Source organism: Eleutherodactylus coqui, chromosome 3 (assembly GCF_035609145.1).
Source record: "Eleutherodactylus coqui strain aEleCoq1 chromosome 3, aEleCoq1.hap1, whole genome shotgun sequence".
NCBI classification, from domain to species: domain Eukaryota; kingdom Metazoa; phylum Chordata; class Amphibia; order Anura; family Eleutherodactylidae; genus Eleutherodactylus; species Eleutherodactylus coqui.
Window position 1 is genome coordinate 250138907 of NC_089839.1, and position 27420 is coordinate 250166326.

Sequence of the window (27420 nt, forward strand, 5' to 3'; positions counted from 1 at the left end):
AGGAGGAGGATGAATATAATACACAGATTGATGAAGCGAAAAGGTCCCCGTTTTTTATGGTGATAGAGAATGATGCTTCCATCGCGGGTGCAGCCTACGTATTGTTTAGGTACCGCTGCTGTCCGCTGGTGGAGAAGAGAAGTCTGGGGAAATCCAAGCTTTGTTCATCTTTATGATTGTAAGCCTGTCGGCACTGTCGGTTGACAGGCGGGTACGCTTATCCGTGATGAATCCCTCAGCCGCACTAAACACCCTCTCTGACAAGACGCTAGCCGCAGGACAAGCAAGCACCTCCAGAGCATACAGCGCGAGTTCAGGCCACGTGTCCAGCTTCGACACCCAGTAGTTGTAGGGGGCAGAGGCGTCACGGAGGATGGTCGTGCGATCGGCTACGTACTCCCTCACCATCCTTTTACAGTGCTCCCGCCGACTCAGCTTTGACTGGGGAGTGGTGACACAGTCTTGCTGGGGAGCCATAAAGCTGTAAAAGGCCTTGGAGAGTGCTCCCCTGCCTGTGCTGTACATGCTGCCTGATCTCCGTGCCTCCTCTGCTACCTGGCCCTCGGAACTGCGTCTTCTGCCACTAGCGCTGTCAGATGGGAATTTTACCATCAGTTTGTCCGCCAGGGTCCTGTGGTATAGCATCACTCTCGAACCCCTTTCCTCTTCGAGTATGAGAGTGGAAAGGTTCTCCTTATACCGTGGGTCGAGCAGTGTGTACACCCAGTAATCTGTAGTGGCCAGAATGCGTGTAACGCGAGGGTCACGAGAAACGCATCCTAACATGAAGTCAGCCATGTGTGCCAGGGTACCTGTACGCAACACATGGCTGTCCTCACTAGGAAGATCACTTTCAGGATTCTCCTCCGGCCATACATGCTGAAAGGATGACAGGCAAGCAGCATGGGTACCCTCAGCAGTGGGCCAAGCTGTCTCTTCCTTCTCCTCCTCATGCTCCTCCACCTCCACCTCCTCCTCCTCCTCAACGCGCTGAAATATAGACAGGAGGGTGTTCTGACTATCCAGTGACATACTGTCTTCCCCCGCCTCCGTTTCCGAGCGCCAAGCGTCTGCCTTTATGCTTTGCAGGGAACTTCTCAAGAGGCATAGCAGAGGAATGGTGATGCTAATGATTGCAGCATCGCCGCTCACCATCTGGGTAGACTCCTCAAAGTTTCCAAGGACCTGGCAAATGTCTGCCAACCAGGCCCACTCTTCTGTAAAGAATTGAGGAGGCTGACTCCCACTACGCCACCCATGTTGGAGTTGGTATTCCACTATAGCTCTACACTGCTCATAGAGCCTGGCCAACATGTGGAGCGTAGAGTTCCACCGTATGGGCACGTCGCACAGCAGTCGGTGCACTGGCAGATTAAACCGATGTTGCAGGGTGGCAGCGTCCGTGTTGGACTTGCGGAAATGTGCGCTGAGCCGGCGCACCTTTCCGAGCAGGTCTGACAAGCGTGAGTAGCTTTTCAGAAAGCGCTGAACCACCAAATTAAAGACGTGGGCCAGGCATGGCACATGCGTGAGGCTGCCGAGCTGCAGAGCCGCCACCAGGTTACGGCTGTTGTCACACACGACCATGCCCGGTTGGAGGCTCAGCGGCGAAATCCAGCGGTTGGTCTGCTCTGTCAGACCCTGCAGCAGTTCGTGGGCCGTGTGCCTCTTCTCTCCTAAGCTGAGTAGTTTCAGTACGGCCTGCTGACGCTTGGTCACCGCTGTGCTGCCACGCCGCGCGACACCGACTGCTGGCGACGTGCTGCTGACACATCTTAATTGCGAGACAGAGGTTGCGTTGGAGGAGGAGGATGGTTTAGTGGAGGAAGCATACACCGCCGCAGATACCAGCACCGAGCTGGGGCCCGCAATTCTGGGGGTGGGTAGGACGTGAGCGGTCCCAGGCTCTGACTCTGTCCCAGCCTCCACTAAATTCACCCAATGTGCCGTCAGGGAGATATAGTGGCCCTGCCCGCCTGTGCTTGTCTACGTGTCCGTTGTTAAGTGGACCTTAGCAGTAACCGCGTTGGTGAGGGCGCGTACAATGTTGCGGGAGACGTGGTCGTGCAGTCCTGGGACGGCACATCGGTAAAAGTAGTGGTGATTGGGAACTAAATAGCGCGGGGCCACCGCCGCCATCATGCTTTTGGAAGCCTCCGTTTCCACAAGCCTATACGGCAGCATCTCCAGGCTGATCAATTTGGCTATGTGTACGTTTAACGCTTGAGCGTGCGGGTGCGTGGCAGCATACTTGCGCTCAAACACTTGCGCTAGCGATGGCTGGACGGTGCGCTGAGAGACATTGGTGGTTGGGGCCGAGGACAGCGGAGGTGAGGGCGTGGGTGCAGGTCGGGAGACGGTCGTGTCTGTGTCCTGAGAGCGGGGTTGGATCTCAGTTGCAGGTTGGGGCACAGGGGGAGAGGCAGTGGTGCAAACCGGAGGCGGTGAACGGCCTTCGTCCCACCTTGTGAGGTGCTTGACCATCATATGTCTGCGTATGCTGGTGGTGGTGAGGCTGGTGGTGGTGGATCCCCGGCTGATCTTGGCGCGACAAAGGTTGCACACCACCGTTCGTCGGTTGTCTGCACTCTCAGTGAAAAACTGCCAGACCTTTGAGCACCTCGGCCTCTGCAGGGTGGCATGGCATGGGGGGGCGCTTTGGGAAACAGTTGGTGGATTATTCGGTCTGGCCCTGCCTCTACCCCTGGCCACCGCACTGCCTCTTCCAACCTGCCCTGCTGCTGCACTTGCCTCCCCCTCTGAAGACCTGTCCTCAGTAGGCGTAGCAAACCAGGTGGGGTCAGTCACCTCATCGTCCTGCTGCTCTTCCTCCGAATCCTCTGTGCGCTCCTCCCTCGGACCTACTGCAATTACTACTACCTGAGTGATAGACAACTGTGTCTCATCGTCGTCGTCCTCCTCACCCACTGAAAGCTCTTGAGACAGTTGCCGGAAGTCCCCAGCCTCATCCCCCGGACCCTGGAACTTTCCAAAGGTTGGGCATCGGTTATGACAAACTCCTCCGGTGGGATAGGAACCATTGCTGCCCATTCTGGGCAGGGGCCTGAGAACAGTTCCTGGGAGTCTGCCTGCTCCTCAGAATGTGTCATTGTAATGGAGTGAGGAGGCTGGGAGGAAGGAGGAGCAGCAGCCAGAGGATTCAGAGTTGCAGCAGTGGACGGCGCAGAACTCTGGGTGGTCGATAGATTGCTGGATGCACTTTCTGCCATCCACGACAGGACCTGCTCACACTGCTCATTTTCTAATAAAGGTCTACCGCGTGGACCCATTAATTGTGAGATTAATCTTGGGTCGCCAGAAACCTGCCTCTCTCCTAATCCCGCAGCAGTCAGCTGCGATACACCTGGATCAGGAGCTCGGCCTGTGCCCACACCCTGACTTGGGCCTCCGTGTCCTCGCCCACGTCCACTAGGCCTACCCCTACCCTTCAGCATGGTGTATTACCAGTAGTGCAGAAACAGAACGCTGTAGTTAAATGTGCCGCTTATTGGCCTGTGGTTGGAGGCTGAGTTCGCTTACGGAACGCACAGCAGTGCCAGGAAAGAATTTTGCGCAAGTCTGTAGTGAGACGTAGGTGCGTATGACTGAGCTAGTGGAATTCGCAGCGCAGAAGCAGTCAAGTGTCCAAAGGCCACTAGTAGGCCCTAAGTGTTTTGCTTCTATTTTTTTAAAGGCTAAGCTGAGACAGCAGACAGATACTGTAGGCAGCATATATATGTATACTGTTTCCCTCTGGACGGGATGACGGCGGTGATGTAACGGGCAACGCAGAGCCAGGAAAGAATTTTGCGCAAGCCTGCTGTAACACTTAGCTGCATATTAATTAGGACTACTACCCCCAGCAGAGACGCAGTACACTCAAGACGGTTACAGGCAGCCCAAAGATAGTATTTTTCCCAAATTTGTTTGAAAAAGCCCACTGCCTATATAGACAGTATATCTTTCACTTTTCCCACTGTCCCTGCCTCACCAATACTGGCCCTATACTATGTAAAATTACTGCAGACTGTTTCCCTCTGGACGGGATGACGGCGGTGATGTAACGGGCAATGCAGAGCCAGGAAACACTTTTGCGCAAGCCTGCTGTAACACTTAGATGCATATTAATTAGGACTACTACCCCCAGCAGACATGCAGTATACTGAGGACGGTCACAGGCAGCCCAAATATATATTTTTTCCCAAATGTGTTTGAAAAAGCCCACTGCCTATATAGACAGTATATCTCTTTCACCTTTCCCACTGTCCCTGCCTCACCAGTACTGGCCCAATACTATGTACAATGATTGCAGACTGAGGGCGCAATGCTCTGCACGGCCGATCTACAAAAAAAAAAATGTGCATCACTGCTAAAAGCAGCCTCAACAGTACTGCACATGGTCAGATGTGGCCCTAAGAAGGACCGTTGGGGTTCTTGAAGCCTAAAATCACTCCTAACGCTCTCCCTATAGCAGCTCCGGCATCAACAGCACTTTCCCTGATCTCTGTCAGAATGCATCTGTGGCGAGCCGCGGGAGGGCCGATTTAAATACTCGGGTGACCCCTGATCTCGCCAGCCACTCACTGCAGGGGGGTGGTATAGGGCTTGAACGTCGCAGGGGGAAGTTGTAATGCCTTCCCTGTCTTTCAATTGGCCAGAAAAGCGCGCTAACATCTCAGAGATGAAAGTGAAAGTAACTCGAACATCGCGTGGTGCTTGCCTCGAGTAACGAGCATCTCGAACACGCTAATATTTGAACGAGTATCAAGCTCGGACAAGTACGCTCGCTCATCTCTAGTCAACAGTGAAAATCTTCCCAACTTGATAAAAAGGTATTTCTTAATCATTTCATCATGGAAGAAACAAAAATGATATTGAAAACTTTGAGTTAGCTCTTGGCTCTCAGATGTAGCCCATTTAAGTTTAAGTTAAATAAATATATGTACCTTTATTCAGATCCACAAGGTTAGAGGAGTGAAATCATTAAATAAACAAAAGTGTATATAGTAAAATAGTTGAATAACTGAAATATAAATCAGATCCCGTAACGCTAAAATCTTAGAATTGATATGTATATATTACAATTAAAAAATGCAATAATGCAATTAAGTGTTCTCCAACTTGAGTTTTTACAATTACATGGCATCCTGGATTCTAACCTGAAATTATGAAGAAAAAAAAATTTAAAAAAATTACTCCAATCACAAAGACTGCATGTTGCAAATAGTTTGGTATCCAGTTAGGAGATCAGAACAAGCAATTTATTTGAATTAGTGAATTTATCTATAAAACCAGAGTTAGGGCGAGCACCCACTGGCGATTGCGTTTTCCGCGGGAAAAAAAACGCAGCGTTTTCGCCGCGTTTTTCGCAGCGTTTTTCGCGGCGTTTTCACGCGTTTTCCCGGCTTTTCCGTTAATTTCCATTGACATTCATGGGTGCATTAGGAGAAAAATACGGACACATATGCAACTGACAGTTCCTATGTTAAAAACGCAAACGCAACGCAAAAAAAACGCCAGTGGACAGGAACACATGTTATCTCTATGCCTGTGCAGGAAAAACGCAAAACGCAGGTAAAAAAACGCCAGTGGGTGCTCGCCCTTTAGGGTGAAGTCACACGAACGTATATCGGCTCGGTTTTCATGCCGAGCCAATATACGTTGTCCTTGTGTGCAGGGGGGGGGGGGATAGAAGAGCCAGGAGCAGGAACTGAGCTCCCTCCCCCTCTCTGCCTCCTCTCTGCCCCTCTGCACTATTTGCAATGGGGAGAGGTGGGATGGGGGCGGGGCTAATTTGCGGAACTTAGCCCCGCCCCTGCCCCACCTCATCCCATTGCAAATAGTCCAGAGGGACAGAGAAGAGGCGGAGAAAGGGCGGGAGCTCAGTTCCTGCTCCTGGCTCTTCCATCTCCCCCCCCCCTGCACACGAGGACAACGTATATCGGCTCGGCGTAAAAACCGAGCTGATATACGTTAGTGTGACTTCACCCTTAGGCCTGCCAAACACAATATAATGTCACATTCATTTTCCTCAACCCAAAATTAGGGTAGTTTAGTTATTTTGAGAAAAGAAAGAACTTCAAAGCGTACTTAAAGTATTTTGATATCTTAAAAATCAGAGCTAATAAACAAAATTTTATATCATATTTGTGTTTCTCGACCCAAAAGTAGGGTAGTTTAACTATTTTGACAAAGGAAAAAATTTTAAAGTGCATTTTTGTTGTCCAGTGTAGATGTCTTTTAAAGGGCCTTTAGTAGCCGCCATTGCAGATTGCATTACAACAAAAAATGGATCTCTGTTAAATGGTGGACACTGTTATTGTCAAGGAAGTACATGAGACTCTTCATGTCCATCGTGTGACAGTTTCATCCCTGGCTTGCATTCCATTTTTCTGTTCCTATAACAGAACAGGAAAACTGAATGCCCAATGTAGATATAAATAATTTTCCATTGGAGACATTTATAATATCCTTAGAAAAAGCAACTGATTGAATTTCATGAAATGTGAGGTTCATGTCATTTTTCTTGTTAATTAGTTGTACCTACAAATAACTAATTACATCTTTGCTTTTGAACTGTGAAGGTTTCTCAGCCAACATCCTACAGTCAGTGATGATCTGCCCAATCGTATTATCTCAGGTAGAGTGCGGATGAAGACCAATGTAAAACAGTTTCTGGAGAGGGATGTCATATTCGAAGATGGGACGGTGGAGAAAGACATAGATGTTGTGATTTTTGCCACAGGATACAGATTTTTTTTCTCTTTCTTTGATGAATCGATCATAAAAGTAGATAAAAACCGAGTCCCTTTGTATAAAATGGTATTTCCACCAGAGGTGGAAAAATCAACTGTAGCTTTCATTGGCTACGTACAACCGATTGGGGCCATAATGCCCGTTTCTGAGATTCAGGCTCGTTGGGCAACAAGAGTCTTCAAAGGTAAAACTTAGCCCAATTATGCTAAAATACTCATGCACATATATATCATTTATATCCTGGTTAATGCATTTTTTAAAACATTTGCAATAAAGTTTTAGGTTTAAACAAGTTACCATCCAAGAGCGAAATGAAAGCTGAAATTGCAAAGAGAACAGAAGTTATGCAAAAGAGGTTTGTATCCGTGTAATAAATATAGCCCATGATTAAAGGGACTCTGTCAGCGCCTATAAACCCCATAAACTAAAACACCGCGCCCCTACTGTTTGCTTGGAAAGCTGCCACTCCTGACATACAAAAGACTACTTATGCGTATGCTAATAATGACAGAACTAGTCCTCCTCTTTATGAGTGGGTGCATAAAAAGGAGGACTAGTGGAGAAACAGTGAGGATGGCAAGTATGACAGTGACATCCCTAAACTTGGCACCCTAGCTCTTATGATCCCATAACTATTAGTTTATGGCACTCATTGGAACTGGCAGAGTCTCTTTAATAGTGTTGTGCTCAGGCACCTGCAGCGTGTAGGATGATAAGCTTGGCATATAAATTAAAATGGTGTCACCACAGCTTTTCAGGTAGTAATGTCTGCAGTGGAGCCCAACAAATTTTATGGCATTGCAGACAATGAGATATGGTGTGACACCAGTACTATCTAGTGTTACAAATTAATGGGATTTACAGAAAAAGTGGATCCATTGAACCAACAAAGCTGAAGCCAGTTCTGGAGTGGTTTGTAGTTGACTCCTCAGACAGATGGACTGAAGACAGGAAAAGGGAGACTGACCCTTGGCTGCACGGAGAACGGCCATCCCCTACCTATAAGCAAGGTGAACACTCTGATAAGGGCGGCCCTGCCCTGGAACCTCAGCTTTGTCTATCCCTGAAAGGGTAATACATAGAACCAAATGGAACTGGCAAATAGACAGAACCAGATGAAACTGACAGCCGACAGATGCAGGACAGAGCAAAGACAAACTGATATGAACCTGACAGAAAATAAACGTAAGAACAGATGCAGATATGCAAGATGCCTCAGACAGAACAGGAAGTCAGAAAACAGATCCAAGACAGAGAGAAAGACAGGACACAGATAAGAGAGAAGTATGACTGCAAGAGAGAACTCAGAGAGCTGGCAGAACTGACACAGAACAGAATGACCAATGAAGGCTGATTGTCATGACCTAACAAACACCAATTCAAAGGCAACCAGGAAGTGCATCAGCTCACCTTAAATAGGGGAGTAATGCCTAATTAACCCCACAGGTGAACCTAGAGGCAGAGACCTGGTTAACCCTGTCAATGCTGATTAACCCTCTCAGTGCTGGATAAAAGCAGAAAGGAAGGGCAGTGACCTTACATCTAGCACAATAGTTGTGTGTGAAGAGTGAGTAACACACGAAGAGCAGTGGAAAATATTAAAAATAAACCTTCTTTATTGTAATTTCATCAGAGCAAGAAAAACTGCATTTGTCTCAGTATAGAATGAAACTAAGCAGCATTTCTTCTGCACACATCCGCAGTACAGAAAATAGAAGACCCGGACAGGTACGCAGGGTCCACGGCCGTGGGCCTGTGGACATGAGACCTAAAACTCGATTGCTTTCTCCAACCGCCCTCTCTAAATTAACTGTTACTCTTTTCCAAGACTTCCTTAATTCTACAGCAGAAGGCTTTTCAGCTACAGAATTTACCTTGCGGATTTAAAGTAAAGACGCACAGATTTTACGCTCTTTTGAAGAGTGCTAAAAGTAAAGACTTTAACCCCTTAATGCTACAGGATGTACAGTTACGTCCTGCGGCTTGAGGGTATGTATGGAGGGAGATCACAGGTTGATCTTCCTCCATACATTGCGGCTGCTAGCTGTTTCTTACAGTCGACACCCGCCCACAACAGCTCCGATAAGCCGATCATTGGAGCTAATAATCCTTTAAATGCCGCCAATTCTGACAGCAACATTTAAATGCCCCGACCGATACTTGGGGGTCCCGTATGGCACCCCCGCAATGAGATTGCAGACTGCCCTGCAGGTGCCATGGCTGCTGGGGGCCTTCTGAAAGGTCCCAGGGCTGTCATAGAAGAATACCTATCATGCCGTGCCTAAAGGTGCATTCACACAAGCATGTGCATGTGAAGTACATAGGTGCGCACAAAACCGCGCACCCACGAACGGTCACAAACACACGTGAATGCAGGTCCATATGCATTGCCTGCAATGGGGCTGCAGCTGCTGCCGGCAGCCCCAATAACGGCAATGGTCTTCCGGCACCCCGGCAGTGATTTTCAGGGAAGGGCTTTAAATATAAGCCCTTCCCTGAAAATCATCCCTTTCTGTGTAAAAATAAAAATAAAAAAAATATATATATATATATACACTCACCTCTCACTGCTATGCAAATATTCCCTAGCAGGAGTCTCCGTTGAATTCAATGAATGGCCAGGACTGCGGGAAGTGCCCTTGAATTCAATGAATGGCTGAGAGCTGCCTATGACTGGCTGAGCGCTCAGCTAATCAGATACAGCCCTTTCAGCAGGCGGGGATTTTAAATCCCCGCTTGCTGAAAGAGTTTCAGAGCAGTGCAGGGAGAAGACCGGCTAGATGTGCCTGAGCCTCAGCAGCTGAGGAGAGATGAGTACAATTTTTTAAATTTTTAAAGCCCTTCCCCGAAAATCCCTGCAGGGCTTGTTAGCAGCACATTGCTTTCAATGGGACTGCAGAAGTGCCGTTCCCATTGAAAGCAATGGGAGAACATTGTGATCCTCTGCAACAGCTGTGACAGCTGTGGCAAGGAATTCTTTACTCCCCGTGTGGAGTCCCCTTTTCACTGAACACTGTGACAGTGCTGTCACAGTGTCCAGTGACAAGGGAAGTCCCCGCTGGGGAATATTGACACCCACCACAGACCTATGGTGAACGCATGTCCTATGTTTTGCAGGTACGTGCGTTTGCACGCTTGTAAAACATGGACATGTGAACACACCATAGGGAACCAATGTTTCTAATAGGCGCCTGTTTTTGTGTGCACAACTGTACGCACATAAACATGCTCGTGTGAAACCACCCTGAGGGTGGCTTCACACAAGCGTGTTTTTGTGCGTGCATACGCGTGCACAAATACACGCTTCTATTGGAACCAATGCATTCCCTATGGTGTGTTAATATGTCCGTGTTTTACAGGTGCAGGCCTGTAAAGATAGGACATGCGTGCACTATAGGGATCGCTCGCATTGTCTTCAATGAAGCACGGCTGCTGCCAGCGGCTTCATTGAAGACAATGGTCTGCCGACACTCCTGAATTGTTTTTCAGGGAAGAACTTTACATATAAGCTCTTCCCTGAAAAAACAAGAATTTTAGTGTAAAGAAATAAAAATAAAATACTTACCTTTCCTTCATCCCTGCGAGGAAAAAGAATTCCCTGATGCACCTGCTACATCTGTGACAGATGCAGCAAAGGCATTCTTCATCCCTGCAGAGAATAAAGAATTCCCTACCACAGCTGTCAGAGATAACAGCTGTGGTAGGGGATCCAGCTGCCGGCATCCTATAATTGTGTTTCAGGGAAGGGCTTTAAATATAAGCCCTTCCCTGAAAAACAAGCAAAAATGGTGATAAAAAAACTCCCCAAAAAACACCTTTCTTCAGCTGCTGGGGCTCAGCCGCATCCAGCTGACTCTTTTCCTTCACTGCTCTGAGGAGTATTCAGCAGGCAGGGATTTAAATATTATGGACTCTTCATGGGACATCACAATAAGGGGGTTAGGAGTTAATAAATACTGAGCACTAAGCTGTTGAGCAGCTTGTCACAGAAGGGCCTAAACAGTGTGCCTGAGAGCAGAGTGTTGCATGGAACATATGTTCAGCCAAACAGGGAGTTTACTAGCTTCAGTCATATCTAGCAGCTGCTAGAGCCATCTGTACACATGTGCAGCATTTTGGACCTAGAATGACATGGTGTTAAACTCCTTTCACAATGACAGACCTATTGCAACACTTTTCCCACAACACTTCAACCTCAAAATTGCCCACCGCACTCTGTTTTAGTGGTATCATGTTTTAAACAGTTATACAAAATGTAAGTGATATTTTGGTTTGTTGCGAATGATGAGTTATCCAGATTGATTTCTATACCAGATTTTGGAGTTGGTTTATACCTCTTATATTTTGTCACAGTTAAAGCATTTGTTTTTTTCTGATGTTTTTCAAGTCCCATTGGACATCCTCTGGTGGAAATGCCTGAAATAAACTCCATACTTTAAAGGGGTTCTGTCATTACAATCTGTATTTTTTTTTCTCCAGTAAATCTGCCCTGCCGACACAGGCTGTGGTAAATAACACATACAAAACGTTTTTTTCAGTAGTTGTACTTACCTAGGCTCCATTTTTCACCTCCATGCTCTGTTTACATCTTCAGCCCCTCCTGCTAGGTCATCTCCCAGCACCCCTTGCTGTGCTGACCACTTCCGCCCTCACAAAGCTACTTCCGCCCATCCAGTGCAGTGATTGGAGCTGTGCAGTCCTGCCTGCAGTCCACCAAAATCTGATAGTGTTTCTCCCTGCCTCTCTGTCCCTGAACACCCAACACTTCCCAAGGGCTTCCAGATCTTCCTTACAATCTTTGGCTGATTTTACATAAGTGAGCACTATTTCAGTCCAAGTAACTCAGACCAACTTTTCGCAAGGCAAATATCCAAGTGCATATATACATATATACAAACACACATACATACATACATATACTCACACAAACATAGATATATGTATGTATATGCTTGTATATACACAAGCAGAGAGATGGGTGGCCGCAGAGACGCAGATAGAGATACACACACACACACTAGATATTTATAAAACATATATATATATATATATGAGTACACATACATACATATATGCTGTTCTTGTCTGCAGGGGGGAGAATGGAAGAGCCAGGAGCAGGAACTGAGCTGCCGCCCCCTCACCACTATTTGCAATGGGAGGGGAGGAGCGGGGGCGGAGCTAAGCGGGGAGACTTAGCTCCGCCCCCGTCTCGCCCCCTCCTCTTGCAAATAGTGCAGAGGGGCGGCGAGGAGGCAGAGAGGGGTCGGGAGCTCAGTTCCTGCTCCTGGCTCTTCCATCCTCCCCCCCTGCAGACAAGGATCTGCCCTGCTGATGCTCTGCTCTCCGTCCCCTGTTGTCATGCTCCCCTGCGGCGCTGTAGCCTCCGCTATTGGTCCACTGCTCCGGCTGTGTCGTTCCCCCGCTGTGAGCCTCCGCTGTTGTACCGCTGCTCTGCCTTCTCCCCTGATGCTCTGGCGCTGAAGGACCCCCACTCTGAAGCTCCTGTGTCGCAGGAGCCTTTGCTGCTGGCCCGCTGTTCTGCCTTGTCCCTTGATGCTCCTCTGCGCTGCCGCTGCTGTGCCTTCTCCCCTGTGCCTTCCGGTACCCCCTATCAATGAGGAAGTGGGGGCGTCACCTGGCTGTCAAGCAGCCCAACAGTGGTGTACACCCACTACTTCCCTGCCTGGGCAATGAACGCTACGTCACTAGTGACGTATGCGTACATTGACCTGCAGGAAGCAGAATGTAGCGCAATGTACGTTACATCACCGGATCCAGCTAAATCGGGTAGCTGCAGGTCACGTGACACAAGCTGCAAGACGATCCAGGAGAAGATTTGGGAGGAGAAGAGGAGAGGTAAGGTTGCCTGGGGAGCAATAGGTAAGTATATAATTTTTTGTTTTTAATGACAGAACCCCTTTAAGCATGCTGCATTTTGAAACAAACACCCAAAATGCCACAAAAGTAATAAAAACAAAAATAATAGAGATGAGCGAGCACCAAAATGCTCAAGTGCTCGTTACTCGAGTCGAACTTTCAGTGATGCTCGAGAGTTTGTTTCGAGTAACGAACCCCATTGAAGTCAATGGGCTACTCGAGCATTTTTGTATATGACTGGTGCTCCGCTAAGGTTTTCATTTGTGAAAATCTTAGCAAATCACCAAAGTCATGTAAAAAACACAGAAATGGATAGGGCAGGTGAGGAGCAACATGCAGGGCTGCATTTCGGGCTCCGAGGTCTCACTATTAAGCAACAAGAGTGAACCCCTCCCCCCGCACTGTCAGCATAATGATCGTTCTCCTCTGCCACAGCTGTAGCAGCTGTGGCAGAGCAGAACGATGTTAGCCCATTGAATTCAATGGAGCCGGCAATACAGCAGGCTCCACTGAAAGCAATGGGCTGCCGGCGAGCGCGGGATGAATTTTCGGGAAGGGCTTAAAAATATAAGCCCTTACCTGAAAATCATCATTCTGTCCCGGCAGAATGATGTTAGCCCATTGAATTCAATGGAGCCGGCAATACAGCCAGCTCCATTGAAAGCAATTGGCTGCCAGCGATCGCACAATGAATTTTCGGGAAGGGCTTAAATATATAAGCCCTTCCCTGCAATTCATCCAGAAATGTGTAAAAATAAAAAAAAAAATATACTCACCTGGTCCCGGCAGACGGAGTTCAGCTGCGGCTAGCTGGCAGTTCTCCTGAACTGCTCTCTGTAGTATTCAGCAGCCGGGGATTTAAAATCCCCGCCTGCTGAATGAGCTGCCTCTGATTGGTCACAGCCTGACCAATTAGAGGCAGCTCTCACTCACACCCATTCATGAATTCATGAATGGGTGAGTGAGTGAGTGCTGCCACTGATTGGCTCAGCTCAGCTGTAATTCAACTGAGAGCTGCGCTGAGCCAATTAGAGGCAGCACTCACTCACCCCGAGTAACGAGCATCTCGAGCACCCTAATACTCGAACGAGCATGAAGCTCGGACGAGTATGCTCGCTCATCTCTAAAAAAGAACATTGTGTAGGCAGACTTTTCACTAATTTGCTATAGTTTAGAATAATATCTGTCCATAGTGTTTTTGAAGTAAAAAAAAAATGTTATTAAAACCCTAAAAGATGGTTGTGAATGCAGCCATAATGGGGTTGAGCCAAAATCGACTTAAAGGGGTTGTCCCGCGAAACAAAGTGGGTCTATACACTTCTGTATGGCCATATTAATGCACTTTGTAATGTACATTGTGCATTAATTATGAGCCATACAGAAGTTATCAAAAGTTTTATACTTACCTGCTCCGTTGCTGGCGTCCTCGTCTCCATGGTGCCGACTAATTTTCGGCCTCTAATGGCCAAATTAGCCGCGCTTGCGCAGTCCGGGTCTTCTGCTGTCTTCAATGGGGCCGCTCGTGCAGAATGCCGGCTCCGTGTAGCTCCGCCCCGTCACTTGCCGATTCCAGCCAATCAGGAGGCTGGAATCGGCAATGGACCGCACAGAAGCCCTGCGGTCCACAGAGAGAGAGGATCCCGGCGGCCATCTTCAGCAGGTGAGTATGAAGACGCCGGACCACCGGGATTCGGGTAAGTACTACCCGGTTTGTTTTTTTAACCCCTGCATCGGGGTTGTCTCGCGCCGAACGGGGGGGGGGGGGGGGGGGTTAAAAAAAAAAAACCGTTTCGGCACGGGACAACCCCTTTAAATCTTATCAATAGAATAGGTGATTGAAGTATGATTGGTACAGATCACACCGCTAAGCCCTCCACTGATTATTGAGAACAGCGGTCTTGTGCCCTATCTTAATGTGGTACAAAGTGGCAGTATGCAGTCCTAAGCTCTCACTCATGACCTGAAGGTTGTGAGTTTAATCCCTGCTTGGTTTAGGTAGCCGGCTCAAGGTTGACTCAGCCATCCAGCCTTCCGAGGTCATTAAAATGAGTACCCAGCTTGCTGGGGGGTAATAAATAAATTACCAGAAAACGCTGAGGAATAAGTTGGTGCTATACAAATAACAAGTCCTCCCCAGTTCCCTTTCTTCACTGCTGCTACAAAAAAGGCATTTAATCACCATATAGATCATTGCACCCCTCACAGTGAGAAGGAGAATGACTATAGCGACAGCTGAGCATGCACTATTCATTTTCAGTGGGACTGCTAAAGATAGCCAAGTGTTTGTACTTGACTATTTCCATCAGTCCCACTAAAATGAATGGAGTGACAACACACATGTGTGACTACTACTTCATTCAATCTCCACGTTTCTTCTAATTGGTACAGGGGACCTGCAGTGAGAATAAGAGGGATCATGGGGCCCCCGTTCTCAGGATCGGTAGGGGTCTCATGGTGAGATCTCCACCTATCAGACTTCTACTACATATCCTACAGATAGGTGACAAAAGTTGATCTTGATAGAACCCCTTTAAGGGGATAGCACTTCTTTTAAAAAAAAGCATCAAAAACTTCACATACCAGCCCTGTGTGAATCTGGCCTAATGTGAGTTTTGAATTTTACCTTGCCAAGCTCAGTCTAATGGTCTTATCTGTTTTACCACCCTAGTATCACTTCTGCTGCCCCTTTGTTATACCGTAGAGATAACATTTTGCGTGTATAATGTACAATTCTATGGAAAAGTATCTGCTATATATTTTATACAGGTACGTCGAAAGTGAGCGTCATACCATACAAGTCGATTACGTGGATTATATGGATGAAGTGGCAGAAGAGATAGGCTGCAAGCCTAATGTGAAGAAGCTATTGCTGTTGGATCCTAAGCTGGCCTGGGAGGTGCTCTTTGGCCCATGCACTCCATACCAGTACCGCCTGAGTGGGCCCGGGAAGTGGAAGGATGCAAGGAAAGCAATTCTTACCCAGTATGAACGGATCATCAAGCCAACAAAGACACGAACCATTAGTGTCAACGATTCTCACGGCTCATTCAAATTAGCCTTTAAGATCCTTGGCATTCTGATTCTTTTTGCTGCTATATATGTTTCAGTGTAGTTGAATAAAAAAATGCTGACAGTATTCACCTGCACTGGGCACAGTCAGGTCTTAGATTTTTAGCTACTGGTAAAATCTTAAAATCATAACTAGAGTTTGTTTATATATTTATATTTGCAGATTAATGGAGGATTTTCCGTAGTGGGAAAATTTGCACCAAATAGTGTGGCTTTTTGCTGTGCATTTTACACCCGCATTTCAATGGGTGAATCTACCATAAAAGTTCGCAGCATAAATATACATGCTTCAGATGTAAAATCCGTAATTTCTACAGCACATTGACAAAGTTTCTCTAAATATTTTCGACATTGCTGGTACTGTGAAATGCTGCATATTTCAGTATTTCCGCAGCAGAAATTCCACTGAGTTTTGGTACAGACCCATAATGCACATCAAAATCCACGTCTCACATGCAAATTTTGATGAGGATTTCACCCCCTCATCTGAAGAGGTGAAATCTGTGCAGCATAAAATTGACATACTCTGGAAATAAAAATATAATGCTGTCACGAAGTTCATGCTGCCAAAACTACGGTCAGCGTGAACCTGGCCCAGGTATGTATTGTGCCCCATGTATTTTTTATTTTGAAATGCTTCAGAATACGCACACTTTGATTGCTGAGTCGGTATAGATTTCCAGGTCAGAGGCATTCTGCGACAACCTCTCCTCGCCTTCATCATGTAGATTTATAGCTCTCTTTCCTTTTGTATATAGGGAGATAGCTGTCACTCTGCATAATGAAGGTGGGGAGGGGTTGGCAAGAATCACTTCCATGACTTGAAACTCAGCTCCCCTCTTAAAACTCATCTACCAATCTTGCCATCACCACTTCCTCAGGCAGAGAGTTCCACAGTCTCACTGCTCTTACGGTAAAGAATCCCTTTCTGTGTTGGTGATGAAACCTGCTTTCCTCTAGGCGTAGCGGATGCCCTCTTGTTACTGTCACAGTCCTGGGTATAAACAGATCATGGGAGAGATCCTAGTATTGTCCCCTGATGTATTTATACATAGTTCTTGGTCGCCTGTTAACAGTCTTTTTTGCAGAGTAAATGATTCCAATTTTGATAACCTCTCGGGGTATTCCAGTCCTCCCACACCGTTTATTAGTTTAGTTGCCCTTCTTTGGACCCCTTCAAGCACTGCAAAATCTTTCTTGAGCACCAGTGACCAGAACTGTACACTGTATTCCATGTGAGGCCTGACAAGTGCCTTATATATTGGAAGAATCATTTTCTCATCCCTCACCCCTGTACCTATTTTAATGCATTCTAAGACCTTATTTGCTTTCGCAGCAGCTGACTGGCATTGACTGCTCCAATTAAGTCTACAGTCAACTGGTGCCCCTAGGTCCTTTTCCATCTCACTTTTCCCTTGCAGTACCCCATTTAGTGTATATTGGTGACATCCGTTTCTCCTGCCCATGTGCATAACCTTACATTTATCAATATTGAACTTCATTTGTCATTTTTCAACCCAAGCCCCCAACTTATCTAGGTCAGTTTGTAGCCACATATTGTCCTCCTTTGTATTAATTACCTTGTATAATTTTGTGCAAATAATGATATTTTACTGTGTAGTCCTTCTACCAGGTCATTAATATATTGAACAGAATGGGGACTAATACTGAACCCTGTGGCACCCCACTAGCAACAATGACCCAATCAGAGTATGAACCATTAATTACCACCCCCTGATTTGCCCAGATACACAAGTTTTCGCACAGTCCGAGTTGTCTCAATTTATATATCCACCTATTATGTGGCACCGTGTCAAATGCTTTAGAAAAATGCAGATATGCAAGATCAATAGACTCTCCCAGGTCCAACCTAGAACTTATTTCATTATAGAGGCTGATCAGATTGGTCGGACATGATCAACCGCTCATGAATCCATGCTGATGAGGAGTTATACCACTGTTTTCAATGAGGTATTCTAGGATGGCGTCTCTCAGAAACCCCTCGAATATTTTTCCGATTATTGAAGTCAGACTTACCGGCCTGTAGTTACCAGGTTCTCTTTTAGACCCCTTTCTGTATATTGGAACCACACTGGCAATGCGCCAATCTAGTGGTACAACCCTGGTCTCAATTGTGTCCCTAAATATAAGAAATAGCGGTCTATCTATCACGTTACTTAGTTCCCTTAGAACCCTTGGGTGTATTCTATCTGGGCCCGGCGATTTATCGATTTTTAATCCTCCTTGTCATTAATATGTCATGGTTTACATACAGATATTTCAGATCAATATCTGAGCAGTATAAACACTCTAATGAGTTGTTGAGTGGAAAGGTTACAAAATTCAATTACTTTTGCCTTACTTTTTATAAACATTGGTCACAATCATCTTAACACTCTAAACTGGTCCTAGACTAACCAAAACAATTGTCCCTGATACAATGAGGCCACCAATTTCTTTTAAAATCAGGAATGGCCGTAGAGAAAGATACATTCACACAATGTGGATGATTTTCCCCACAGATAATTTCTATTGTGATAAATGGTGTTTCCTGCATTGTCTAACATTATTATTTTGTTTTTGGATGGTGGTATTAAACACTACAATGGTTGATTTCTTTTACTAATGACTGAGAAAAATTGTGAAGCGTGATGGTAGGAATAAGAACTCTGTTTGAAACATGTAAACACAATTTTGGAAGATGTTTTCATCTATGAAATAAAATGCCTTTTTTTATTCTGGAATCCATGGAAGTACCGGAGTTTTGTTTCTATTGTTGCTTATGGTCTACCTGCACCTGTCCGTGCACCCAATGAGAAGTGTATCCATGCGGTGTGCTGGGTTTGGAGTTGCATGATGGTAAATGTTCTAAATGATGGAGCAGATCAAATATTTATGGCCACATTTACTAAGTCAGCTGTTTCATATACCAGTTTAGGACTCATTCACACCGGTGTTAGGGCTTTCAGTCTTTGTGTTCCATTTTTGGAGCTGTACACTGAGTTAAAAAAAAGGGGAAACCTGACAGAACAGAAGCAAACTGAAAACTTTCCATTTGCTTTGTAGATTTTTTAAACCCGTTGAAATCAATGGGTAAAAGATAGAGATGAGCGAACGTACTCATCCGAGCTTGATGCTCGTTCGAGTATTAGCGTGTTCGAGATGCTCGTTACTAGAGGAGAGCACCACGCGATGTTCGAGTTACTTCCACTTTCATCTCTGAGACGTTAGCGTGCTTTTCTGGCCAATTGAAAGACAGGGAAGGCATTACAACTTCCCCCTGCGACGTTCAAGCCCTATACCACCCCCCTGCAGTGAGGGGCTGGCGAGATCAGGTGTCACCGAGTATAAAAATCGGCCCCTCCCGCGGCTCGCCACAGATGCATTCTGACATAGCTGAGGGAAAGTGATATCGTGTTGGAGCTGCTATAGGGAGAGTGTTAGGAGTTATTGTAGGCTTCAAGGACCCCAACGGTCCTTCTTAGGGCCACATCTAACCGTGTGCAGTAGTGTGGAGGCTGCTTTTTGCAGTGTTGCACATTTTTTTTTTTTGGGTATATCGGCCGTGCAGAGCATTGCGCCCTGCAGTAATACTCCAGGGACAGAAGTGCTTAGGCAGGGAGAGCGTTAGGAGTATTTTAGGCTTCAAGAACCCCAACGGTCCTTCTTAGGGCCACATCTAACCGTGTGCAGTAGTGTGGAGGCTGCTTTTTGCAGTGTTGCACTTTTTTTTTTTTGGTATATCGGCCGTGCAGAGCATTGCGCCCTGCAGTAATACTCCAGGGACAGAAGTGTGGAGGCAGGGACAGAAGACATATATTATTGATTGAATATAGGCAGTGGGCCTTTTCTAAAAAATATTGGGCAAAAAATCTATTTGGCCTGCCTGTCACTGTGCTCAGTGTTCTGGGTCTGTGTGTGCTGGGTGTAGTAGTTCTACAAAATCATACGCAGCCAGCTAAGTGTTACAGCAGGCTTGCGCCAAATTATTTCCTGGCCTTCCGTAAGCGAACTCAGCCTCCAACCACAGGCCAATAAGCGGCACATTTAATTACAGCGTTCTGTTTCTGCATTAATGGTAATACAGCATGCTGAGGGGTAGGGGTAGGCCTAGAGGACGTGGGCGCGGCCGACGACGCGGAGGCCCTAGTCGGGGTGTGGGCACAGGCCGAGCTCCTGATCCAGGTGTATCACAGCCGACTGCTGCGGGATTAGGAGAGAGGCACGTTTCTGGCATCCCCACATTCATCACACATTTAATGGGTCCATGCGGTAGACCTTTATTAGAAAATGAGCAGTGTGAGCAGGTCCTGTCGTGGATGGCAAAAAGTGCTTACAGCAACCTATCGTCCACCCATAGTTCTGCGCTGTCTACTGCTGCAACTCAGAATCCTCTGGCTGCTGCTCCTCCTTCCTCCCAGCCTCCTCACTCCATGAAAATGAGACATTCTGAGGAGCGGGCAGACTCCCAGGAACTGTTCTCGGGCCCCTGCTCAGATTGGGCAGCAGTGGTTCCTCTCCCACCAGAGGAGTTTATCGTGACTGATGCCCAACTATTGGAAAGTTCCCAGGGTCCGGGGGATGAGGCTGGGGACTTCCGGCAACTGTCTTAAGACCTTTCAGTGGGTGAGGAGGCCGATGACGATGAGACACAGTTGTCTATCAGTGAGGTAGTAGTAAGGGCAGTAAGTCCGAGGGAGGAGCGCACCGAGGATTCAGAGGAAGAGCAGCAGGACAATGAGGTGACTGACCCCACCTGGTTTGCTACGCCTACTGAGGACAGGTCTTCAGAGGGGGAGGCAAGGGCAGCAGCAGGGCAGGTTGGAAGAGGCAGTGCGGTGGCCAGGGGTAGAGGCAGGGCCAGACCGAATAATCCACCAACTGTTTCCCAAAGCGCCCCCTCGCGCCATGCCACCCTGCAGAGGCCGAGGTGCTCAAAGGTCTGGCAGTTTTTCACTGAGAGTGCAGACGACCGACGAACAGTGGTGTGCAACCTTTGTCGCGCCAAGATCAGCCGGGGAGCCACCACCACCAGCCTCACCACCACCAGCATGCGCAGACATATGATGGCCAAGCACCCCACAAGGTGGGACGAAGGCCGTTCACCGCCTCCAGCAATGTCTGTCAGCGCAGCGTCCAGCCGTCGCTAGCGCAAGTGTTTGAGCGCAAGCGCAAGTACGACGCCACGCACCCGCATACTCAAGCGTTAAAACGTGCACGTAGCCAAATTTATCAGCCTGGAGATGCTGCCGTATAGGGTTGTGGAAACGGAGTCCTTCAAAAGTATGATGGCGGCGGCGGCCCCACGCTACTCAGTTCCCAGTCGCCACTATTTTTCCCGATGTGCCGTCCCAGCCCTGCACGACCACGTCTCCCGCAACATTGTACGCGCCCTCACCAACGCGGTTACTGCCAAGGTCCACTTAACAACGGACACGTGGACAACACAGGCGGGCAGGGCCACTATATCTCCCTGACGGCACATTGGGTGAATTTAGTGGAGGCTGGGACCGAGTCAGAGCCTGGGACCGCTCACGTCCTACCCACCCCCAGAATTGCGGGCCACAGCTCGGTGGTGGTATCTGCGGCGGTGTATGCTTCCTCCACTAAAGCACCCTCCTCCTCCTCCTCCTCCAACGCAAACTCTGTCTCGCAATCAAGATGTGTCAGCAGCAGCAGCACGTCGCCAGCAGTCGGTGTCGCGCGGCGTGGCAGCACAGTGGTGGGCAAGCGTCAGCAGGCCGTGCTGAAACTACTCAGCTTAGGAGATAAGAGGCACACGGCCCACGAACTGCTGCAGGGTCTGACAGAGCAGACCGACGGCTGGCTTGCGCCGCTGAGCCTCCAACCGGGCATGGTCATGTGTGACAACGGCCGTAACCTGGTGGTGGCTCTGCAGCTCGGCAGCCTCACACACGTGCCATGCCTGGCCCACGTCTTTAATTTGGTGGTTCAGCGCTTTCTGAAAAGCTACCCACGCTTGTCAGACCTGCTCGAAAAGGTGCGCCGGCTCTGCGCACATTTCCGCAAGTCCCACACGGACGCTGCCACCCTGCGCACCCTGCAACATCGGTTTAATCTGCCAGTGCACCGACTGCTGTGCGACGTGCCCACACGGTGGAACTCTACGCTCCACATGTTGGCCAGGCTCTATGAGCAGCGTAGAGCTATAGTGGAATACCAACTCCAACATGGGCAGCGCAGTGGGAGTCAGCCTCCTCAATTCTTTTCAGAAGAGTGGGCCTGGTTGGCAGACATCTGCCAGGTCCTTGGAAAGTTTGAGGAGTCTACCCAGGTGGTGAGCGGCGATGCTGCAATCATTAGCGTCACCATTCCTCTGCTATGCCTCTTGAGAAGTTCCCTGCAAAGCATAAAGGCAGACGCTTTGCACTCGGAAACAGAGCCAGGGGAAGACAGTATGTCGCTGGATAGTCAGAGCACCCTCCTGTCTATATCTCAGCGCGGTGAGGAGGAGGAGGAGGAAGATGAGGAGGAGGGGGAAGAGACAGCTTGGCCCACTGGTGAGGGTACACATGCTGCTGGCCTGTCATCCTTTCAGCGTGTATGACCTGAGGAGGAGGAGGAGAAGGAGGAGGATCCTGAAAGTGATCTTCCTAGTGAGAACAGCCATGTGTTGCGTACAGGTACCCTGGCACACATGGCTGACTTCATGTTAGGATGCCTTTTCTCGTGACCCTCGCGTTACACGCATTCTGGCCACTACGGATTACTGGCTGTACACACTGCTTGACCCACGGTATAAGGAGAACCTTTCCACGCTCATACCTGAAGAGGAAAGGGGTTCGAGAGTGTTGCTATACCACAGGACCCTGGCGGACAAACTGATGGTAAAATTCCCATACGACAGCGCTAGTGGCCGAAGGCGCAGTTCCGAGGGCCAGGTAGTAGGGGAGGCGCGGAGACCAGGCAGCATGTACAGCACAGGCAGGGCAACACTCTTTAAGGCCCTTGACAGCTTTATGGCTCCCCAGCAAGACTGTGTCACCGCTCCCCAGTCACGGCTGAGTCGGAGGGAGCACTGTAAAAGGATAGTGAGGGAGTATGTAGCCGATCGCACGACCGTCCTCCGTGACGCCTCTGCCCCCTACAACTACTGGGTGTCGAAGCTAGACACGTGGCCTGAACTCGCGCTGTATGCCCTGGAGGTGCTTGCTTGTCCTGCGGCTAGCGTCTTGTCAGAGAGGGTGTTTAGTGCGGCTGGGGGAATCATCACAGATAAACGTACCCGCCTGTCAACCGACAGTGCCGACAGGCTAGCACTCATCAAGATGAACAAAGCCTGGATTTCCCCAGACTTCTCTTCTCCACCAGCGGACAGCAGCGATACCTAAGCAATACGTAGGCTGCACCCGCGGATGGAAGCATCGTTCTGTATCCCCATAAAAAACGGGGACCTTTTCGCTTCATCAATCTGTGTATAATATTCCTCCTCCTCCTCCTGCTCCTCCTCCTGAAACCTCACATAATCACGCTGAACGGGCAATTTTTCTTAGGCCCACAAGGCTCAGTCATATAATTTTTCTAAACAATTTTTATACGTTTCAATGCTCATTAAAGCGTTGAAACTTTCACCTCAACCAATTTTTATTTTAACTGGGCTTGCATAATGTATAGAATTTTTTTTCAGGCATTGAATGGCCCTGTCCCATTTAAGAAAAGTGTTAAGGGTGGTGGGAAAAGGGTAAAAAGTTGCAAATTGCTCCATACGTATGTGACTTTTCTTATGCCATGCTTGTGGCACACAGTCTTTACTAAATTCCAGCCTTAAAAGGGTATGGTTAGCTTTAATTGATTCTGCTTAATCAATTCTTAGGATTTTCTCCATACTGTACATTATCCTTTAAAGGGGTTGTCCCGCGCCGAAACAGGTTTTGTTTTTTTTTCAACCCCCCCCCCCCACCCCCCCGTTCGGCGCGAGACAACCCCGATGCAGGGGTTAAAAAAGAACACCGCACAGCGCTTACCTGAATCCCCGCGCTCCAGTGACTTCTTACTTACCTGCTGAAGATGGCCGCCGGGATCTTCTCCCTCGGTGGACCGCAGGGCTTCTGTGCGGTCCATTGCCGATTCCAGCCTCCTGATCGGCTGGAAGCGGCACGTGACGGGGCGGAGCTACACGGAGCCGGCATCCTGCACGAGCGGCCCCATTGAGAAAAGGAGAAGACCCGGACTGCGCAAGCGCGTCTAATTTGGCCATTAGACGCCGAAAATTAGGCGGCTCCATGGAAACGAGGACGCTAGCAACGGAGCAGGTAAGTGAAAAACTTCTTATAACTTCTGTATGGCTCATAATTAATGCACAATGTACATTACAAAGTGCATTAATATGGCCATACAGAAGTGTATAGACCCACTTGCTGCCGCGGGACAACCCCTTTAACTTGTCAGTGATCAACCACTATTCTGAGCTCGTAACATTTGCTACCATCATTCAACCTGCTGTGTGCCATGGAGTGCTCCCCAAGCAACACAATGCATCCAACTATTACAAGAGGTAATATTATTGGATTCTAAGTGTAGTGGCCCAGTACATGCTTTCTTGGCCCCTCCATAATGTCATACATGTCATGTCTGGTGCGCTGTGCAAATCTGTCTAATCATTCTGTTATGTGTATTGCACAGCTGCAGCGTGTGATAGGTTAAAGGGGTTGTCTCGCGAAAGCAAGTGGGGTTATACACTTCTGTATGGCCATATTAATGCACTTTGTAATATACATCGTGCATTAAATATGAGCCATACAGAAGTTATTCACTTACCCACTCCGTTGCTGGCGTCCCCGTCTCCATGGCTACATCTAATTTCAGCGTCTAATCGCCCGATTAGACGCGCTTGCGCAGAAGGGTCTTCTCCCTTCTGGTCGGTCCGGGCACGAGCGGTGTTCTGGCTCCGCCCCCTTCTACGTGTCATTGCGTAGCTCCGCCCCATCACGTGTGACGATCAGCCAATTAGGTGGCTGTAATCGGCAGTGGAATGCAAGACATCCACGGTGCACCATGGGAGAAAACCGCGGTGCATCCCTGGGAAAGGACCGGCGGCCATCTTTGGAAGAAGTTTTATAAGTTGCTGAAACGCTAGAACGGTGAGTAGAAACCATCGTTAAAAGCCATTTACACTTGTGCATAGTAATGTTTGCTTTAGAAGGGGGACTGGGCAAAAAAAAATTCACTTTTGCCCCGAGACAACCCCTTTAAATGTTTGCAAGAGCCTGCAGATTGCCTGTGAATGTATCAAATTATGTCCTGTCACATGGTATAAGTGAGAGTATAAATAGAAGTGTCTGAGAGTGGGAAGAGGTCCATGTCTTCTGGGTTCCTGATAAAGAGTGCCAGCTACATGAGGGTACCTTTAACCGTTATGTAGTGAAGAATGGAGGAGGAGAGGTTCCCTGTATTGCCTGATCTAGCATGAGAGAGGAGTGAGCCCCAATTGGAGAGAAACGTGAGAGAGAAGTAAGTGGAGCTTTCCCCAAGGCCCAGGGCAGAGGTACTCTTATCAATTGTTCACACTCGAGCGTCCTGAAGTCTGGGACTGCGGGGTGGAGGTACTTTTCTTCAATTATTCACACCCAAGCGTCCTGAAGTCTGGGACTGCTGGGTGGTGGTACTTGTCTTCAATTGTTCACACACAGGCGTCCTGAAGCCTGGGATCGCCGTGTGGAGGTACTCCTAATCAAGTCTTTCTAAATGCCTGTACTTGGAAGATTGTCAATTTTGCATTGTACTGCTGGAGTTTGTTTAAATAAAGTTGTTCCAGGCCCAGGGACCTGAGGTACGTTATCTGACTACAGCTTATTTATTCTTCGACAAAGATCATTCCGGTATGTATCAGAACGGTGGCGTTACCTGTGACAACTACTATCCCTGATGTACCATTTATTGGGCATCCCTGTCTCCTAGGGGTGTCCGAAAGAGGCCCAGCGCTGCCCTGGTCATAGCTACGTGCGTCCCTCCAGGAGGAAGCGTGGTAAGTGCCGCCGTGACAAGCCAGCATCTTCCCCCCCGCTCCTTAAAGTATGCTCTGTGTCCAGGGTCACCTTTAGGGATGCTGCATAAGTATTGAGCAGGGGGGGTCGTTTTATTTCCCTGCGTCTCATGTGACATTTTCTTTTTGTTTGTGAATACAATTGAAAAGAAACCATTTAATAGATTTGCCTTCCCTCCATTGTCTTGTATGATTTCTACTGCATTATTTGTTAAAGGGTCAGTGCTCCCAGTGCAAATCCGTTTGCTGTTAATATAGTTAAAGAATAGTTTAGGGTTGTTCTTGCTCTCTTTGGCGATCAGTCTTTCTGCCTTCTCCTTAGCAAACGTGATCTTTCCTTTACATATTTTGTTTTTTCCCTGTAGGATTTTAGTACTTCTTTGCTGCCTTCTTGTGTTAGCAGTAAACGCTTTCCTTTTTTCGTTTATTGCCCCCCTAACAATCTTGTCGAGCCACAATGGTTTCTTTCTACTTGAGGTTCTTTTTTTAAAGGGTATGAACTGCTCACATGAGGTAATTAGGATGTTTTAAAAAATTTTCCATTTGTTGGCTGTACTGATGTTTTTGAGGACGCGGTCCCAATTAATGTTACCGATAGTGGTTCTGAGCTGATCAAATTTTGCTTTACTAAAGTTTGGATTTTTTTGTCACTCCGTGATAAGGCTTCTTGTTAAATGACAGCTGGGAATTAATTAGATTGTGGTCACTATTTCCAAAGTGTCCCTCAACCTGCACCCCCATTATTCAGTCCGGTTTGTTAGTACTAAGTCCAGAGTGGCTTTTACTCTGGCTCCTGCACCAATTGGGTAAGGTATTTATCTTTAATTGTTCTCAAGAACTTATCACCCTTGTGAGATTTACAGGTTTTGTTTTCCCATGGTATTTCCGGATAATTAAAGTCCCCCATAATAATTACTTCATTGCAGGTTGATACCTCTTCTATCTGTCTTAATAATAAGTTTTCAGTTTCTTCTGTTGCTTTTGGTGGCCTATAGAAAACCCCTATCAGTATTTTGTTGTTTTTTTCTCCCTGTATTTCTACCCACAAAGATTTCACGTGTTCATCTCCTGCCCCTATATCCTCCCGTAGCCTCGGCATTAAGTAAGATTTAATTACAGACACATATCTCCCCCTTTCTGTCCCTCTGGTCTCTTCTGAAGAGATTGTAACCCTGTAAATTCACCGCCCAATCGAACTTATCATCAAGGCATGTTTCCGTTATTCCGACTATATCGTAGTTTTCATCAGTCATTGTCGCTTCAAGCTCGCCCATTTTGCTAATCAGACTTCTTGCATTCGTAGCCATACAATTTATATGGTTGTTTTTGTTCTTTAAATTCATTTAGCTACTAATGGTACTATTGGCTGCTCTGTCAGTTCTAACTCTACTAACCCCACCCCTTGCTCAACCCCCATTCCCATTACTTGGACCCAGGTCGCTATCGACACTGTCTAACCCTCTGTTTATCTTTTTGCCCTCCCCCAGTCCCTAGTTTAAACGCTCCTCCAACCTTCTAGCCATCTTCTCACCCAGCACAGCTGCACCCTCCCCATTGAGATGCAGCCCGTCCCTATGGTAGAGCCTGTAGCCAACAGCAAAGTCAGCCCAGTTCTCCAGGAACCCGAACCCCTCCTTCATATACCAACTCTGGAGCCACTTGTTTACCCCCCCCCCCCCCCCCCAAGATCTTGCTGCCTTTCTAGTGTGGCTTTT

General features: G+C 47.7%; 1 protein-coding gene across 2 annotated transcripts in view; it reads left to right on the forward strand.

The window, feature by feature from the left end:
- The window catches only part of LOC136621631 (flavin-containing monooxygenase 5-like), a 105947-nt gene extending 87501 nt beyond the window's left edge, over positions 1–18446 (forward strand). The window contains exons 7-9 of one of the 2 annotated variants that reach the window (XM_066597262.1): positions 6585–6940; positions 7033–7111; positions 15400–18446. In XM_066597262.1, the coding sequence (XP_066453359.1) occupies positions 6585–6940; positions 7033–7111; positions 15400–15745 (781 nt within the window). In that variant the 3' untranslated portion in view covers positions 15746–18446. The remainder of the gene's footprint in view (positions 1–6584; positions 6941–7032; positions 7112–15399) is intronic. The other variant, XM_066597263.1, reaches the window with a different exon arrangement.
- Positions 18447–27420: the final 8974 nt, after the last annotated feature.